This window comes from Rhipicephalus sanguineus, chromosome 11, assembly GCF_013339695.2.
Source record: "Rhipicephalus sanguineus isolate Rsan-2018 chromosome 11, BIME_Rsan_1.4, whole genome shotgun sequence".
NCBI lineage: Eukaryota > Metazoa > Arthropoda > Arachnida > Ixodida > Ixodidae > Rhipicephalus > Rhipicephalus sanguineus.
In genome coordinates, this window is record NC_051186.1 from 125,317,584 (window position 1) to 125,337,984 (window position 20,401).

A 20,401-nucleotide genomic window follows, 5' to 3' on the forward strand; every position below is an offset into this window, starting at 1 on the left:
ATTAGTCGTTGCCGAAACGCCCCCGCTGAAATCTTGCGCTGGCTTGCTATGCAGTGAAGGCGAGGCAAAGGCCAACATCCTACAACCTTGTCGTTATTGGCTTAGAAAACTTTTTCTCGCTTAAAACAAAAAACTATTCTTTCAAACTTCCTGTTTGTAATACCGAGAAAACATACTACACAACGATGTATAAGCCATATTTTTCCTTGGACCGCTACACTGCAAAAATGAAGCAGCAATATGGGCCAAAATACAATTTTTCCAACTTTGACCCAATATTGTGGCAATGTTTCTGCTTCATTCGCTCCCGCAGTATTTTTATCATTTATTATACGAACCTATAAAGCCCGCGTTGTGAATTTATTGCTCTCGAAACAATATGTGCTTTTAACACGAAAGTGTTTTATGCCGGGGTCCACCAAGATTTCAGTGACGTATTTCCGTCACGGAAATGATGTCTAAAAAATTTACATGATCAGATGGCAACGAAACAAGTTTCGTCAACAGGCATCGAACCCACGACCGCTCGGTCCGCAACAACAGATGCCGCGCACGCTATTCACTGCGCCACGGTCACAGACTCTCGAGCCTTTACAAACGCGCCTTTTATATCTACCACTATCCCGGCCGGCGGGGTGGTGTCGCCCTCTGGGAGGGGTAAAGTAATTTGTTATTACTGTGACCTCCGCGATTAGCATCTGCGACGCGTTACACGTCCGTACCTTTCGGCGCGTTTTCGATAGTTCAATTTTGTCAATGCCTTAACACACCGCGAGGTGGCGATCTTAGCCCAAGCGTCGTAAAAGCCTCCGCCTCGCTCATACCATCACGCTAATCCAAATAAAATATATCTCTGCGACGCGCACCTGCCTCACCTGGCTGTACCACCGCGTTCCCCGCTCACGCGCTCGCCCCGAGAAAATTCGCGGCCGGGCTACCGGGGCGGCACGACGTCCTTTGCGTTTCCCTCTAGTCCGGCCGTGGTGTTCAATCATATTTTACCATGCCGCGGGATGGCGACCAAGTTCTGCGTCCAATATGCGACGCTCTTCTGGCTAACACACCTCGTTCTCTGATTACGCTTTCACAGTTATCTACTACAGCTACAGCAAGGGTTTGTTTAATCATTTAACATTGGCGTTAGTCGTCGGGGTGGAGATGTACCACCAGTCATCAAAGTGGGTGCATCCACGTTAAAGGGTGCTATAACTGCCAGACATCAACATACATTGTGCAAACTCTCTTATATCAATGTACAGTAAACATTCAGTTACTTCTGTTAGGGCACGCATTACTTTTGTGTTATTCTGATTCCTATGACGGAGGGATCAACCATCTTTTTTCTAAAAAGCGCTAAACATGCAGCAAATTTGCAATTTTTCGTCGAGGCTTAAAATATTGAAAATAACAAAAGTGAGTGAACTATCCCAGTCATGAAAGATCAGCACCTTGAAAAAATGAAAAAGTTGTTTCGGAGTAATAGCTGAAGCCAGGAAATATACACATAATATTTAGCGCGACAAAGTTGCACTTCCGCGCCCAAAGTTCGAAGCACCCTATAGGCGGTACGAATTTTTTTCCCGAAATATAAAGCCTCAATAACTACTACTCCCATTCACATATCCTTGCACGATTTTTTTCAGCATGATCGGAGACGGTCGACAATTTACCTGGTACATTAGGTATGGAATGAACCATATATATATATATATATATATATATATATATGCGTCTAAAGAATGCGGGTAACTGCAAAGAGTGGAGTGCATGGCAAAACATCTCACCAAATATTGAGTTCTCTAAAACAACAAAGGTCTATTACCTGTCAACGCGTTGCCTGTTTCACTGCGTTCTGCCAAAGTGGTGGGAGCTATGCCTTATTGCAGTGAGTTTAAAGGTGACATTGTACGCTGTATATTCCCAAATAATATTAACTGCAATGAAAATTCAGCACAGGGAAAGAATTTTCACTAATACGCCCAACTGCACACCCTAAAATGGATAACCGATCTGAGGAAGAACGTAGACGTCACGCATGAAGTCTCTTGCTGAGGTGACAGTTGCGATAGCGTTGGCTGCAGTCTATTCCTGCAAGAAGAAAATGAAGCTAGGAATGTGCAGCTCCGTGGCTGCACTACAGTATATTATACGGTTAGTTAATTAAAAGTGTGCCAGTGCAACAGAAGCCTGCAGTAAACTTCTGTAATAACGATTTCTCCAGTGACCCCAATTAGTGCGATATATTAGCCGGTTAGGTAATTATAAGCGTGCCAGTGCAGCAGAAGCCTGCAGTAGACTTCTTTAAGTTATTTCTCCCGTGACCCCAGTTAGTACGATATATTAGCCGGGTAGGTAATTATAAGCGTGCCAGTGCAGCAGAAGCCTGCAGTAGACTTCTTTAAGAGTTATTTCTCCCGTGACCCCAGTTAGTACGATATATTAGCCGGGTAGGTAATTATAAGCGTGCCAGTGCAGCAGAAGCCTGCAGTAGACTTCTTTAAGAGTTATTTCTCCCGTGACCCCAGTTAGTACGATATATTAGCCGGTTAGGTAATTATAAGCGTGCCAGTGCAGCAGAAGCCTGCAGTAGACTTCTTTAAGAGTTATTTCTCCCGTGACCCCAGTTAGTACGATATATTAGCCGGTTAGGTAATTATAAGCGTGCCAGTGCATCAGAAGCCTGCAGTAGACTTATTTAAGAGTTATTTCTCCCGTGACCCCAGTTAGTACGATATATTAGCCGGGTAGGTAATTATAAGCGTGCCAGTGCAGCAGAAGCCTGCAGTAGACTTCTTTAAGAGTTATTTCTCCCGTGACCCCAGTTAGTACGATATATTAGCCGGTTAGGTAATTATAAGCGTGCCAGTGCAGCAGAAGCCTGCAGTAGACTTATTTAAGAGTTATTTCTCCCGTGACCCCAGTTAGTACGATATATTAGCCGGTTAGGTAATTATAAGCGTGCCAGTGCAGCAGAAGCCTGCAGTAGACTTATTTAAGAGTTATTTCTCCCGTGACCCCAGTTAGTACGATATATTAGCCGGTTAGGTAATTATAAGCGTGCCAGTGCAGCAGAAGCCTGCAGTAGACTTCTTTAAGAGTTATTTCTCCCGTGACCCCAGTTAGTACGATATATTAGCCGGTTAGGTAATTATAAGCGTGCCAGTGCAGCAGAAGCCTGCAGTAGACTTATTTAAGAGTTATTTCTCCCGTGACCCCAGTTAGTACGATATATTAGCCGGGTAGGTAATTATAAGCGTGCCAGTGCAGCAGAAGCCTGCAGTAGACTTCTTTAAGAGTTATTTCTCCCGTGACCCCAGTTAGTACGATATATTAGCCGGTTAGGTAATTATAAGCGTGCCAGTGCAGCAGAAGCCTGCAGTAGACTTCTTTAAGAGTTATTTCTCCCGTGACCCCAGTTAGTACGATATATTAGCCGGTTAGGTAATTATAAGCGTGCCAGTGCAGCAGAAGCCTGCAGTAGACTTCTTTAAGAGTTATTTCTCCCGTGACCCCAGTTAGTACGATATATTAGCCGGGTAGGTAATTATAAGCGTGCCAGTGCAGCAGAAGCCTGCAGTAGACTTCTTTAAGAGTTATTTCTCCCGTGACCCCAGTTAGTACGATATATTAGCCGGGTAGGTAATTATAAGCGTGCCAGTGCAACAGAAGCCTGCAGTGGACTTCTGTAATAGTGATTTCTCCCGTCACCCCAGTTAGTACGATATATTAGCCGGTTTAGTTAATTGGTATTGTACCAGTGCAACAGAAGCCTGCGGTAGACTTCTGTAATAATGGGCAGTTTTAGAATAGCGTACGCAAAGCTTTGCGGTGGCTTCTCGCGCAACTGCGCATGCGTCATACGCTAACCGCTTGCGGGCTCCCGTTAAAGGGAGGCTGAAGTGGTTTTACGATTCGGTAAATCTTTGTTGTTAACAAGGACCAACATTATTGTCGACGATGGCGTAATTTTTTTGGCTGTTGTGGCAGCAGGAGCTTTAATATACGCGAAAGAAAAGTTCGTTTTGCTCCCTCCAAGCAAGGGCGCCAAAAGTGTGGGCGTAGAAATGAACTAACCGGAACTACGTCATAGTCGGTAGTTTTGGCCACGGTGGTAGAATAACAGATGGCCCGACGCGCCGCTCCGCCAATGCACCGCGCGTGTCACGGTGCTCGAGTTGCCGCCGCTTTTCCGCAAGGTGGCAGCAGGTATACTCTGGGCCGATATCTCCGCTCCGGCGCATTTGAAAGCATGTGGCCAGCGTTCGTCGCGAGCATTTAAACTGCAATTTACATCTTTAACTTTTGAGAAAGAGATCCGCGGTGTATTTATTACACCAGAGAGGCCTTGAGCAACACTGAAGAGTTGCCGTCGCTTAGAACGGACGCGCCACTAATAAAAGCATGCAACGCAACGCAACTGCTTTGTCATCGATAAATGCGGAGGCGTCCGTGGGTGCAAGCGTCCGAAGAGCAAGAGCGTTCCTATGCGACGCAACCAGCGTCGCAAAGTCGCAATCGGCATTCGAGTCATGATCACGGCCAGATCACGGTGGTCGTGATTAGGTGATCCCACGGCTTGAGATCCGCTATGATGCGTCGCGTTTGTTGCGCTGTCAAACCAACGCGCGTGACCGCATCGGTGTTTCCACTCACTCTGCAAGCTGGAACCATGGCTGAAACCACGGTGGCCCGATTTATGCCGCTGATGCGGCGGCCACCATGGGGCGAAAATGCTTCGCTCCAAAGTGCAAAGCTGGCTACAATACGTGCAAAGAAAAGCTAGAACAAATAAAGTAACAGCGCGAATGAAACAAGGACGACAAAGGAACGAAGACCACGGGACAAGCGCTGACTGCCAACTGAATGTTTATTTGAAGAAGAACCAGCCTTTTATACATTCTCAGAATGAACATGCGCACAACAAACACTCGCTAATCACACTCTCAATCTTTCTTTCAAGAAGTTTATTTCTCTCTCCGAGAGTAGAAGAGAGGGCGAACTGATACACTTATCACCTTCGTTATGGATCCAAAAGGCCTCTAAAATTTCCCTTTCCTTCTTAGATTTCCCATTTCCTATAAATTTCGTTTTTTCAAACATGGGAACACATGCGCACTTCTTACAATGGTCAACTAAATGACTGCCATATCCATTTTTTACATTATTGCAGTGCTGACGCGCGCGATCGTTGAACATTGTCCAGTCTGACCTATATAAACTTTTCCACAACTCATGGGAATCAGATAAACCACATCACTCGTGCATTCACTGGTGCGGGTTCTGTGTTTAGTGGAGCATGCGGGAGGCTTGTTTCTTGGTTTCATGCGTGCACATATCGAGGACAGCTTGCAAGGCGCACTGAAAAGCAAGTTAACATTGTGCCTATTTGATACCTTCTTAAGATTGTGTGACAACTTGTGCAAGTATGGAACTACGTGCACTGGTCTCTTGTCTTGCCCTTTTTCTTTTTTGCGTGGTTGTGTTTTTGCTCTCTGCAGGATTGTTTCGCACACGGACGTGATGACCGAATGGGGAAAGCCTGCGTCTCGTAACCGTCCTAGCTGAATCCTCAGGCTACGCTCGCATTCGTGCTCACATGACTTATTCAATGCCGCCTTAATACAGGTCGTGGCTATGCCCCTCTTAATCAATTTGGTCTGTGCGCTGTCATAAGGCATCAATGTTTTCTTTGATCTAGGCTGATAGGCCCAGCTTACATGGTTACACGATGAAAAACACAGGTTGATGTCAAGGAATTGCCGATCAGTAACCGAATTCAATTCCTTGACATCAACCTGTGTTTTTCATCGTGTAACCATGTAAGCTGGGCCTATCAGCCTAGATCAAAGAAAACATTGATGCCTTATGACAGCGCACAGACCAAATTGATTAAGAGGGGCATAGCCACGACCTGTATTAAGGCGGCATTGAATAAGTCATGTGAGCACGAATGCGAGCGTAGCCTGAGGATTCAGCTAGGACGGTTACGAGACGCAGGCTTTCCCCATTCGGTCATCACGTCCGTGTGCGAAACAATCCTGCAGAGAGCAAAAACACAACCACGCAAAAAAGAAAAAGGGCAAGACAAGAGACCAGTGCACGTAGTTCCATACTTGCACAAGTTGTCACACAATCTTAAGAAGGTATCAAATAGGCACAATGTTAACTTGCTTTTCAGTGCGCCTTGCAAGCTGTCCTCGATATGTGCACGCATGAAACCAAGAAACAAGCCTCCCGCATGCTCCACTAAACACAGAACCCGCACCAGTGAATGCACGAGTGATGTGGTTTATCTGATTCCCATGAGTTGTGGAAAAGTTTATATAGGTCAGACTGGACAATGTTCAACGATCGCGCGCGTCAGCACTGCAATAATGTAAAAAATGGATATGGCAGTCATTTAGTTGACCATTGTAAGAAGTGCGCATGTGTTCCCATGTTTGAAAAAACGAAATTTATAGGAAATGGGAAATCTAAGAAGGAAAGGGAAATTTTAGAGGCCTTTTGGATCCATAACGAAGGTGATAAGTGTATCAGTTCGCCCTCTCTTCTACTCTCGGAGAGAGAAATAAACTTCTTGAAAGAAAGATTGAGAGTGTGATTAGCGAGTGTTTGTTGTGCGCATGTTCATTCTGAGAATGTATAAAAGGCTGGTTTTTCTTGAAATAAACATTCAGTTGGCAGTCAGCGCTTGTCCCGTGGTCTTCGTTCCTTTGTCGTCCTTGTTTCATTCGCGCTGTTACTTTATTTGTTCTAATTATGAACCAACTAGCCCACATCAAGTTGTTACTAAAGAAAAGCTGTGTCTGTTCTCCGCGCGGAAAGACGAAAAGCGACTGCAGTTGTGGAGAAATGCAATTCCACGGAAAGACCGCCAGCTACAGTACTCCGACATACATACGATAAGGTGAAAACCAAATGCTTTTTTTTTATTCTGTACACTCGCCGGTAGAAATTTTCACGCTTTCGAAAAAAACATACGCGCGCGTCTCTTGCAATCGGCACACAGTGACAGTCATATCGGGACTACCCGCGCCGATTTAACAATTTTAAGCTTCATAAAGCCTGGCGCTCTTACTTTTGCAGTCGAAGCTGGCATACAGCCACTACAAGCTTGTAAAAGCACAAACAACCGTTTAAAGCCACAAAGCTAGCTAGAAAAACCGGTTTTTACAGTCCAGCGAGAGCTTGCAATGCGCGTCATTCGGCCCAAAAACTCGTCTCGAACCTAGCGGCGGCCGCGAGCAACTGGAGCAGTACGGCGACGCGCTCGCGGCGCTCGATGGGCCACCTGTTTTATCCTACCCCTGGGGTTTTGGCGGAGCCGTGGCCTCCGTGACTACTTCTGGCTGCGCGCGTTGGTGGAACTGATCACGAAGGCCATGCTTTTACATAGCTGATGGCGCCGATGACGCGGCACACCGAAGTTGATGTCACCGCCTTCGCTCAGCAGTTCAAAAAGCCCTGCGGCTGCAGCCGCTCTTTTTTGGCCAAGAAATGCCATTTGCGTTCACTTCTGTGAACTCTTAGATTGGTTTTCGAACTAAGCAAGGATAAAACTATGATTACACACTCGAAAGTCATTTTTTTTAAAAGTGCTTCAGCTTTCCTTTAAGTGACGGAAATAGCGGGCCGCAAACACTAACGCTAACTTAGCGCACGCTATTCTAAAACTGCCTAATGATTTTTCCAGCGACCCAAGTTCTACGTTTTTCGCTAGATGTATTTGTCTTGAATTTGTAAATAATGGGCGTGTAACATTGTTGACGGTAGTTAGATCAGTCGTACAGCTCTTTCAGTACTGCACTACCATGGTTAACTGGGCCAGTTATGCATTCGTTGAGGGCACAGCGCAAAAAAAAAAAATCCAGTCACGAATCACTTCAAGAATAATCAACTGATGCAACCGCTGACTCTCAAATGAAGCTTTATTGCTACGAAGAAGCAGTTATAAAGAAAAAGACAATCACAGAGAATATGCGCAACATTTCTTTTTGCGCTGTACCCACAATTGAGCCCTCAAAATTTCTGCACATAATTAAACTTTGCTGCCTTTCCCCGATTGACAAGAAAGGCCTTCGTCTTTCGACTAAATTCCATGAGAAAAATATGTACTCCCAACGATACTTGCTTTTGAGGAAAATGCAGTAAAAAAACGATAACGCTTTTGGTCATAAAAATAGTGAATCGGTCGATCAACCAGGTGATTCACTGGTGGCGAAGCTGCATAAATACGCACATTGGCCGGTCACATAGGTAGCTACTGTTTTCCAACCATGTGCAGTGACACAGATGCCTATCGTGTGCACGGTGAGCAGCGTGGGCAGCGCACAAACCTTGTTGCCTCAGTTGGGTGTGTGCAGTTACCTGTTCTTCACGCACGTCATGGTGGCGGACAAAAGCCTGCACGCCTCAGACGGCAGCGGTTCGCTGCAGAACTTTATACGCATCATGCAAGCGAATCCCAGCTACAGTGCAGGAATCTCCTTCGACATGAAGTAAGCAAGCATTATTTGTTCAAGCTAAAGCCTTAGATGCCTTGTCAACCGCTAAAAATAACCATCGGCGGCATCAGCGTTTCTCGTTGGCGGCGTCAATACGAGAGAGTGCAAAAAATTGTCATGAGATTACATCATAATATGACGTAATAATGACGTCAAAATTCTTCAAAATTTACGAGGTTACGATGGCGTCACATACCGTGACATCATGTGATCACGTAAAAACACGATGTCGGATCAAGATGACGTCATCAAATGAACAGCTCACCTTTGCGATTAAGCCAACTCTTCTCAGGTACAACTAGTAACGGCAGCAGCATCGGCGTCGCAAAGAAGAGGACCGAGACGCTCGCTCTTGCACGAGGCAGGTGCCAGTGCCACGGGCCTACGCGCGCTGGAGTTCGAAAGAAATATAGATTAAAAATACTTCTGATCGAAACGGTTGTGTCGGACTCGCTCTTTTTCTGGTAAGGCCGAGACTTGGCCGGTCTGTCAGGTCGCCCATCGCCACAAACTCAAGAGCGAAGAGGCTCCGTCCAAATGACCCAAGAGACTTCATCCGATACCCTCCGCGAATAAGCAAACAACTAAGGTCAAGCGCAAATCGAGAATTATAGACACGTCCCGCCTAGATGACCAAAGTCCTTCGTCCAACTGCCTCTACGACTAAGCAATTTCTTGTCAGGTGTAGCTCAAGAAATACGAAGAGGCAATGCCCAGAGGACTGAAGCGATTTATTCGATCCCCTTCGTGACCAAGCAAACTATGTCAGGTACAAATCGAGAAGTATAGAGACGTCCGCCTAAATGATCGAAGTGGATCATCCAACTGCTTCCGCGACCAAGCAAACTATTGTAGGGTATAGCTCAAGAAATTCGAAGAGGCAATGCCCTGAGGACTGAAGCGATTTATCCGATCCCCTTCGCGACTAAGCAAACTACGGTCAGGTACAAATCGAGAAGTATACAGACGTCCCGCCTAGATGACCGAAGTGCTTAATCCAACTGCTTCCGCGACTAAGCAAACTGTTATCAGGTATAGCTCAAGAAATACGAAGAGGCAAGGCCCAGAGGACTAAAGCGATTTATCCGATCTCCTTCACGACAAAGCAAACTATGGTCAGGTACAAATCAAGAAGTATAGGAACTATTATGCCGCCTTGATGACCGAAGTGCTTCATCCAACTGCCTTCGCGACTAAGCAAACTATTGTCAGGTATAGCTCAAGAAATACGAAGAGGCAATGCCCAGATGACTGAAGCGATTTATCCGATCCCCTTCGCGACTAAGCAAACTATGGTCAGGTACAAATCGAAAAGTATAGAGACGTACCGCCTAGATGACAGAAGTGCTTCATCTAACTGCCTTCGCGACTAAGCAAACTATTGTCAGGTATAGCTCAAGAAATATGAAGAGGCAATGCCCAGATGACTGAAGCGATTTATCCGATCCCCTTCGCGACTAAGCAAACTATGGTCAGGTACAAATCGAAAAGTATAGAGACGTCCCGCCTAGATGACAGAAGTGCTTCATCCAACTGCTTCCGCGACTAAGCAAACTATTATCAGGTATAGCTCAAGAAATACGAAGTGGCGAGGCCTAGAAGACAGAAGCGATTTATCCGATTCCCTTTGCGACTAAGCAAACTATGGTCAGGTACAAATCGAGAAGTATAGAGACGTCCCACCTTGATGACCGAAGTGCTTCATCCAACTGCTTCCGCGACTAAGCAAACTTTTATCAGGTATAGCTCAAGAAATACGAAGAGGAAATGCCCAGAGGACTGAAGCGATTTATCCGATCCCCTTCGTGACCAAGCAAACTATGGTCAGGTGCAAATCGAGAAGTATAGAGACGTCCGCCTAAATGATCGAAGTGCATCATCCAACTGCTTCCGCGACCAAGCAAACTATTGTCGGGTATAGCTCAAGAAATTCGAAGAGGCAATGCCCTGAGGACTGAAGCGATTTATCCGATCCCCTTCGCGACTAAGCAAACTATGGTCAGGTACAAATCGAGAAGTATACAGACGTCGCGCCTAGATGACCGAAGTGCTTAATCCAACTGCTTCCGCGACTAAGCAAACTGTTATCAGGTATAGCTCAAGAAATACGAAGAGGCAAGGCCCAGAGGACTAAAGCGATTTATCCGATGTCCTTCACGACAAAGCAAACTATGGTCAGGTACAAATCAAGAAGTATAGGAACTATTATGCCGCCTTGATGACCGAAGTGCTTCATCCAACTGCCTTCGCGACTAAGCAAACTATTGTCAGGTATAGCTCAAGAAATACGAAGAGGCAATGCCCAGATGACTGAAGCGATTTATCCGATCCCCTTCGCGACTAAGCAAACTATGGTCAGGTACAAATCGAAAAGTATAGCGACGTCCCGCCTAGATGACAGAAGTGCTTCATCTAACTGCCTTCGCGACTAAGCAAACTATTGTCAGGTATAGCTCAAGAAATACGAAGTGGCGAGGTCCAGAGGACAGAAGCGATTTATCCGATTCCCTTTGCGACTAAGCAAACTATGGTGAGGTACAAATCGAGAAGTATAGAGACGTCCCACCTAGATGACCGAAGTGTTTCATCCAACTGCTTCCGCGACTAAGCAAACTTTTATCAGGTATAGCTCAAGAAATACGAAGAGGAAATGCCCAGAGGACTGAAGCTCTTTATCCGATCCCCTTCGCGACTAAGCAAACTATGGTCAGGTACAAATCGAAAAGTATAGAGACGCCCCGCCTAGATGACAGAAGTTCTTCATCGAACTGCCTCCGCGACTAAGCAAACTATTGGCTGGTGTAGCTCAAGAACTACGAAGAGGCAATGCCCAGAGGACTGGAGCGCCTCATCCGATCCTTTCGACGACTAAGGAAACTATGGTCAGGCACAAATCGAGAAGTATAGAGACTTCCCACGTAGATAACCGAAGTGCTTAATGCAACTGCCTCCGCAACTAAGCAAACTATTGTCAGGTATACTTTAGGTGGCGACACACTTGAAGTTGTAAAGGAGTACGTCTACTTAGGACAGATAGTAACCGCGGAGCCATTCCATGAGAGTGAAATAACAAGAAGAATAAGAATGGGATGGGGTTCATTCGGCAAACATTATCAAATCATGAATGGTAGTCTACCACTATCCCTCAAGACGAAGGTATATAACAGCTGCATCTTACCCGTACTTACCTACGGAGCCGAAACCTGGAGAATTACAAAGAGGGTTCAACTTAAATTCAGGACGACACAGCGAGCGATGGAAACGAAAATGATAGGTTTAACCTTAAGAGACAGGAAGAGAGCAGAGTGGGTCAGGGAAGAAACGGGGGTTAAGGACATCATAGTTAAAATCAAGAAGAATTGGATATGGGCCGGGCACGTAGCACGTCGGCAGGATAACCGGTGGTCATTAAAGGAGTCCTGACACAAAAATTTTCGCCCCGCGTTTTTTTGCTGCAATGTGTTGCTGAGGGCCTGTTATTCATAACACGGCACATCGTTTGCTGCAGCGCGCGACAGATGATTAATTACAAGCTCCTCATTACCGACACAGCCTCAGTTTCGGTTTGACAGAGCTCCAAAAACGACAAGCCGCCGGGTGCAACTATCACCACCTAGCGAGTGAAACGCTCGGTCACTTGAGCACACAGAACAGTGACGCATTTCCGCGCGGTCTGATGTCGCCGGGCTCATCGTCGTCTGATGGCGACGATTTTGTTGCGGCGGGGATGGAAGGAATTTTCGACGTGGCGAATCACTTCAGGTTTTACCCGCTGGCGAGGAGCGATTCGTCGGGAAGCGCGTCAAAACAGAAATGGCGGCTCCGACGTCATCATAACTTGTACCGGCTGCAACGGTTACGTAGGGGAAGTAGGGGGGTCACCTCGGGTAACCTCCGAGGGTGTCAATGCACCAGGTGCGGCCTACAATGCTGGATCGCGCTCGCGAACTTCAAAATTCATATAAAATACCTTAAAAGCTTTATTTGCTGTCGATATTTTGCAGATGGTACACGCACGTACACGGGAATTGATCCAGCAGGCTATCTCGGCCGCGAAATTTTGTATCAGTACCCCTTTAAGGGTAACTGACTGGAGTGGCAAACGCGTGAGGGGGAGACAGAAAATTAGGTCGGTAAATGAGATTAAGAAGTTTGTAGGTATAACGTGGCAGCAGAAAGCACAGGACCGGGTTGATTGGGGGAACATGGGAGAGGCCTTTGCCCTGCAGTGGGCGTAGACAGGCTGATGATGACACTTTGTGAAATACGAAGCGGCAATGCCCAGAGGACTGAAGCGCTTCATCCGAGCACCTCCGCGACTAAGCAAAATATGGTCAGGTACAAATCAAGAAGCATTTACAGCTTCCGCCCAGATGACTGAAGCACTTGTTATGATCAACTTCGCGACTAAGCAAAGTAAAGTGAGGTACAACTCAATTAATTCGGAGAGGCACCGCCTAGTTGACTGAAGCGCTTCATCCCATCGCCTTTGCGACTAAGTATAGTTTGGTACAACTCAAGACCTTCAGAGATGCCCAACCCAGATGACCAAAGCGCTTCATCCGATCGCGGACACGACTAAGCAAACTATAGTCGGGTACAACTCAAGACGTCTATAGATGCCCCGCTCAGATCACCGAAGACTCACCATGGTGGTCTAGTGGTTATGGCGCTCTGCTGCTGACCCAAGGAAGCGTTATCCAATCCCGGTCGCGGCGGCAGCATTTTTGATGGAGGCGAAAATGATTAAGGCCCGTGTGCTTAGACTTAGGTGCATGTTCAAGAACCGCAGGTTGTCGAAATTTTGGGGGTCCTCCACTACGGCGTCTCTCCTAATCAAATGGTTGTTTTGGGACGTTACCCCCCACAATAATTATTATAAGATCACTGAAGTGCTTCATCCGACAGCCTCCGCGACTAAGCAAAATATATTGAGGTACATCTTAAGAAGTACAGAAAGGCCCTGACCACATGACCGAACCGCTTCAGCTGACCGCCTCTGCGATAAAATAAATGGTCCCGTTTATCCACTTGGCAAGTTCTGTGAGGGTGGGGTGACCGGACATCCGGCTCATGATGTCAGTTTGAAGCGCGCGCTCATTGGTGCAGAATTTTGAACATCTATCTTAAAGGCGGAATTGCAACACTTCGAACTGAAATTTTAACCGACATTAGGTTAAAAGGCACCGTTCTTTGCATTGTTCACCCACGTTGCGTCTGGGGTTTCCTGTTAACACTTTCGGCATGTCCAATGCAAAATGACACGAATGCCGTAATGGTCGACAGACTGAGCCTTACGGGATCTGATGGAATAGGAAAACTTATTACAGCGGTCAAGTGGCATCCCCATTTTTCGTGTGTTGACTTGGTCACATGCCTTCAATTTTCCTCGTCAAATAGTGGAGGACCTATTGATTGGTGTTTACTAGTCACACCACGCGACTTTGTTTTAACTTCACCAGTGCGTTCCGTTACCTTGATTCATATTCCATTGCGCTAAATGACCAGGGGTTACCCAATTTGCCCTAATGTATATGGTATGCGGTCAGTGCCTGCTGTGCTTAATGCCGCTGCCACATATCGTGATGTCGTGAGAATGCCCCACTCTCTTCTTATTTTAAAGGAGTTGACTGTTATGCTCGTTGGTGTTTGGACAGACAACCCATCGGGAGTAGCGCAACGAGACAGGACACCGGGAAGGAAGAGACGAGCGCAGGCGGAAGCTAACAAATGATTTTATTTAAGGCAGATCTACAGGTTTATATACCATCAAGCAACGCAGGCGCATCGTGACAACGACCAATGGAATAAAAGACATTCAAAGAAGGCGCGAAAGAAATAAATTTCTGCTTTCCTAGGCAGAAGCAGGCGAAAAACAGCCCGTGAAACGTTAGAAGCGTTTTTAATCAGAAAAGCGGGTGAGGCGTGTGTAAGCGACCCGTCCTTCCCGGTCTACAAAGCAGAAATTCAATTTCTTTCGCACCTTGTCTGCATGCTTCTTTTCTATTCCATTGGTCGTTGTGACGGTGCACCTGCGCAGCTTGGCGTGTAAACCTGCAGAGCTGCCTTCAGTACTATCATTTTTTAGTTTTCGCCTGTGCTCGTCTGTTCCCTTCTGGGGTCCTGTCTCGCTGCACTACTCACGATGGGTTCTAGGTCTCTACTTGCTGTAGACACTTTTGCAGGCTCTTTAGCTTCCTTTTTAGTGTCATGAGCATCTAGTGTCATATTCATATTAGTGTCATATTCGGTCGTGAAGTTATTTCTGGATATCCGAATATTCATTAAAATAGTTCTAACAATACGAATGGGTGGTTTTTGATTAAGTCAACAGCTCTATTTTATGCATACGATGTCGGAGCATAACTTGATATAAAATAAGAGACAATTAGTGTCGGGAGGAATATTGAAAATAATGGATTAAGTTCGCTGATGCTTCTTTCTTCGTGGCCTCTGAGATTCGCTTGGGCAGCGCGCGAAACACAAGGTTAAAAAAAGGAATAGACCAGTGCACACGAACGTCCATGTGCGAGTGCCACTACTGGACAGCTAAGTGAACAATTAGGGCCTCCTCCACAATTTTTATCGCATTTGCATGGCGTGTGTTCCAGATAGATGGATGACAGCTGAATACGTTTCGATATGGATATTCAAGATGGCAGGGATTGATGAAAATTTAGATCCACTAAAGAATAGCGGTGCCTTCTGCATTTCCTTCTGAGTCGGAACCTGCCGCATAATATTTATCGAGCCCATCATATACAGATACACACACGGGGGATTCCACGAGAGATCGAACAAGCCTGTCCGGTTAATATTTTTGTTTTGCCTGGGTTTTTCATATGTTATGTGGGCATATTCAAAGTGCACGGAACTGAAAATTTTATGTCCATGAAACGCTCCCAGCGCACCAAATAAATTTTTGAAGGTGGCGGCACGGGCCTTCTGTTTTTGCTCACTGGAATGTTTTCGGATTTCACGGCCGAATTTAACGCGAACTGTAAAGGATGTGTCGAAAATTATTTTTGCTGGTTTAAATACGCATTACTGTGAGTTACCTCCATGCTTTTTTTTATGGCGTCCCCTATAGGAAAAATGTGAAAAAATAGCGCACACGGTCCAAATCAACAAAATTTGCTAATTTTGATGCGCATTGGCGCCTGTCTTATTTAACAAAGAAACTTCAAAACAGTGTCAAGTATAGCAAAAGACCTTTGCAACATTTATGCGGAAGATAGTTTTTCCACAGGCAGCGCAAGGGAAGCAAAGAGGTAAGGACGCGTGATGTTTCAAAAAAAGTTCAATTTAAAAAATAAAATAGGAAAACACCGGTCTCAATTTTGATATTTTTTTTATCGGAGAGCGCTTATGTCAGTGAAGACACCATGTTAATATTTAGGTCCTCATCTACTTTGTTCACGAGATGTAACAGGCCAAAATCACCTTTGCTCTGTGTGCTCACTTTACCGCGATTGATGGTTGTCCTCAGCTTACATTGCACGTCAATATACAGTTTTAATTATTTTCCTGTAGTAAAACTTTGTTCTGGTGTCGTGTCGTCAAGAAAAATGTATTCTCAAACTTTATTTGTGTCTAGAGTGTGCGAGGGTGGGCTGCTGCCGCTCTCTAAAGGGCTAACGCGTACGCAGTGTGCAGCTTAAAACCTCCACTTAACCCGCCAGTATTCGATAATCAGAAGCACGCGAGACACCGCGAGCACATGGTTTAGGTGACTTTGCGAAAACTATCCTTGCACACCAAACAAAGCTTCTGTATGCAGCGAAGGCCAGCTTGCTCATGGTGCCAGCTAAATGGCACAATCAGCCGGCGCGTTTTAAACGCGAAGCATTTCTTAGCGAACTTCTGCGACTTTGAGCGTATCTATCTATCTATCTATCTATCTATCTATCTATCTATCTATCTATCTATCTATCTATCTATCTATCTATCTATCTATCTATCTATCTATCTATCTATCTATCTATCTATCTATCTATCTATCTAGCCGCCTACGACTTTGTGCTCTCCTGGCCGTTTCGTTAATCGGATGTATACATGACACGCATGTCATGAACGCATGATTTACATTCCTTGGCCTTAGGCTCTTGCGCCCGTTCCGTTAATTTCATATATACCAAAATTGGTACGGCATGACAAGAGTTCATGACGAACATAATGACAGGTCCTAACATGCAAATCTTGACGCGCATGTCATGTGCAGCATGATTTACATGACATGGTCTCGGGGCGCTCGCGGCCGTTTAAATGAAGGGATATAAACGAAAACAGCTATGACAAGACATTCCTGTATGACGAACATACCTGACACGTGTTAACATGAAAATCATGACATGCATGTCATGTACGACATGATTTACATGCCATGCTCATGGCGCACTCGCGGTCGTTTTGCTAGATCGATATACAGCGAAATTGGTATTGTGCGATGTGACTGTGTGAAGAACATGAATAGCAGGGGGTAGCATGAGAACCATGACATGTATGTCATAATTTACATGCCACGCTCATGGTGCATTCGCGGCCGTTTGGCTTGCATGATATACACCACAATTGGTATTGCGCGACACGACCCTATGGCGAACGTGAGAGGTGGTAACATGAAAATCATGACATGCAAGTCATGTACGACCTGATTGACATGCCACGCTCATGGTGCGCTAGCGGCCGTTTCAGTAGATTGATATACACCAAAATTGGTATTGCGCGAATGAGCTGTATGAAGAACATGAATAACAGTTGGTTAGATGGAAACCATGACATGCATGTCATGTATTGTATGTCATGATTTACATGCCACGCTCATGATGCATTCGCGGCCGCTTCGCTAGCTTGATGTACACCAAAATTGCTATTGCACGAAGCGACTGTATGACGAACGTAAATGAGACGTGGTAACATGAAAATAATGACATGCATGACATGAACGACATGATATACATGCCATGCTCTTGGCGCACTCGAGGCCGTTTCGCTTGCTTGATATACACCAAAATTGGGTATTGCGCGACGCAACTGCATGAAGAGCGTAAATGAGAGGTGGTAACATGGAAATCATGACATGCAGGTCATGTACGACATGATTTACAAGCGACACTCATGATTCATTGGCGGCCGTTTTCCTAGCTTGATATATACCAAAATTGGTATTGCGCGACGCGACTGTATGACAAACATGAATAACAGGTGGTAACGTGAAAACCATGACATGATGTCACGTATGTCATGATTTACATGCCGCGCTCATGGTGCACTTGCGGCCGTTTCACCAGCGTGCATGTCCAGGAATTCGAGACATCGACAACTAGCGCCATCTGTTGCGTTGGCTGCTGAGTGGCAGCGTCACTGAATGGGAAACGACCTTGAAATATTTATTGTAGTGCAACGCCTCAATATACGGTTAAATCACTTCGTCCATATAATCTGGGAATCATCATCTCACAGTGCGAGAAGTTTTGCTTTATTCCCATAAACTTCCTGGGTTCGAGAACCACTTTTATGTGCAATGTGAAACTCCATAGGAGAGAACTTAAAAAATTATATAAAAACAATGCGCCCTCACCTGCTTAAATCACTGAAGTGATTCAATGTCGATGATTCAATCTTCGCACCTGTGAAGTTTGGCTGATGTTGGCGAAGTTTCTGAGGTTCGACGGGAACTTTTGTAAAATGGTGCATTGCAGCAAAACCATCTTATAGGGGTGCATGCGCTTCATAGTGTTTTCGGTGGCCCCAAAACACGTGAAAATGTCACTGTTTTTATACAAGTTTGTTTTTCTTGAAGCTGCTCAAGATATGGATTGTATGAATACTGTGGAGTTCTTCAGTTGATAACTAGCAATGAGAAATCGTAGGTTAATTAGAGCAGATGATCAAAAAGGAGAATAGTTCCTCGTAATTCAAAGCAAGTAAGAATTAACAAGAGACATTGATACGCATACGAATCTTCCTCTATTGAGTATATGTAATGAAAGGTACTAATGAATTTAACAATTTATTTAAAACTTATTGGTGAAAGCGGTCAGTACAGAAGGACATGTATCATATATATATTTATAGGTAGTATTGCACCGTACACCATTGATGCTAGATGGCTGTCGCATGTAACTAGCATTAGCTACTGTCATAGCTAATTACTAATAAAAGGTATAAAATATATGGTAATCGTACTCTGGAATTATTAATACTTACACTTAGTGTTAATTAGGAAAGGGGTAAATGAGAATAAATTAATCGGAGGATCGCGTTGTAATGTAATCACATGTCTTCGTCTCCACTCCACGTAATCACATGGAGTGGAGACGAAGACGATGAAAGATATAAGAATCTTAAGTTGCTAGTTAGTGATCAGGGTATTTTAGCCTAATTAGATGTAAGAATCTCAAGTTGCTAATTCGTGATTAGGGGTCTTTTAGCTTAATTGTTATGGATAATTAACAAAATTGGCAATGACGTACCCGCAAAATCTATGGAACCAATGATTAAAGGTGACAAATGAAATTTTATGCAAGAAAAACATATTTTATAGTTTATTAGTGATCGTTGTAGGCAGTTATCAAGTGTGGGTAGTTGGTCAATAAATTAATAGGACGATATCATTGTAATGCATAATTGAAAGTATACAGGGAGAGGCTGAATACATTTAGAGTGTTTTGCTAATTGGCAATTAAGGGCTCTGCAGCACAATTACAATATTTATTTTTACAGCAGAGCTGTTATGTCCACCCGTTGTCCGACTCGCGATGTAGATAATGATCATCATGTCGGCGTGTTGAGCATAACTGTGCCTGGTTAAGCCAAGTGAATCATAGCCAAGCCTAATTAAGCCTAGCTGAGCAGGGCAAAGCCTAATTTGCCAGGCATAATTAACTCAAAGGTTAATTAGCGATTATTAAGCCGAGTTGAGATTCTTGTTGCATAGTCGTGCTGAGCTCAGCAAGATGTGCCGAGCAAATGCTAATTAAGACTAAGTAATACTAAGTTAATTAGCGTTAATTATGCTAAACAGTTCATTAGGCTTAGATTGACTTCGAATGCAAGCTAGTCGAGGCCGAGCCTCGAATGTGCGAGTTAGGCTAATTAAGCTAATTAAGTTATAATTAAGGCTAGTCTGACTTGGGATGCAAGCTAATCGGGACCAAGACTCGAATGTGCCACTAAGACCTATTAAGCTATTGCATGTCGGTGGGCTCGTTGGTTTGGTAGCATTGTAACGAAAAAACAGCACATGAATACAGGGAGAGAAGGGGTACACACACGGGTGTTCTGTGTGTGCCCCTTCCGTCCCTGTCTACTCGCGCTGTTTTTTCTGTTACAGTGCTATTAAGCTAATTATTCTAATTATCCTGCCTAAGCAGATTCATTTGGTGTTGTGATTTACTGGTGTTGTGATTACCAAGCGATACCCAATGGAACCCTATCAACACCTAGTCTATATACTCGTGATTTACAATGTGATCCCATGAACACTTCGTGCATCGGCGTGTGAATGCATGTGTCGATACTTGGCTGGTAAAGCCAGGACCAGCCAAGTGTCGACCAGCTCCCCTCTAGTCCAGCTTTGCGCGACTCAGTGCAAGCTGCGCGAATTTTTAAACTTAGGTTAACCCAGAATTCACATTAAGAATGACTTATTATATGTTGATCTGCATTCGCACAATAGCATGAAGTGCATTACTAATGAATGGCGACGATGAATTCAACATTTTAAATGTAGGAGTGAAAGCTGTCAGTGCAGGACATAATGAAGATAGATAGCTAGTATATCAATCTATGCAGTTATAGTGCGATGGCCGGAAATAATACAATGTCGTCAATTATTAGCAGCGATAAATGTATTTAATTTGTAATCAATTATAATTATTCGTTTAATATAGATG

General features: G+C 44.8%; 1 protein-coding gene across 1 annotated transcript in view; it reads left to right on the forward strand.

The window, feature by feature from the left end:
* Nucleotides 1–20,401, forward strand: part of LOC119375363 (keratin, type I cytoskeletal 9-like) — a 47,979-nt gene that overhangs the window by 13,659 nt on the left and 13,919 nt on the right. The window contains exon 4 of the mRNA XM_049411252.1: nt 8,285–8,498. Within this exon, the coding sequence (XP_049267209.1) occupies nt 8,285–8,498 (214 nt within the window). The remainder of the gene's footprint in view (nt 1–8,284; nt 8,499–20,401) is intronic.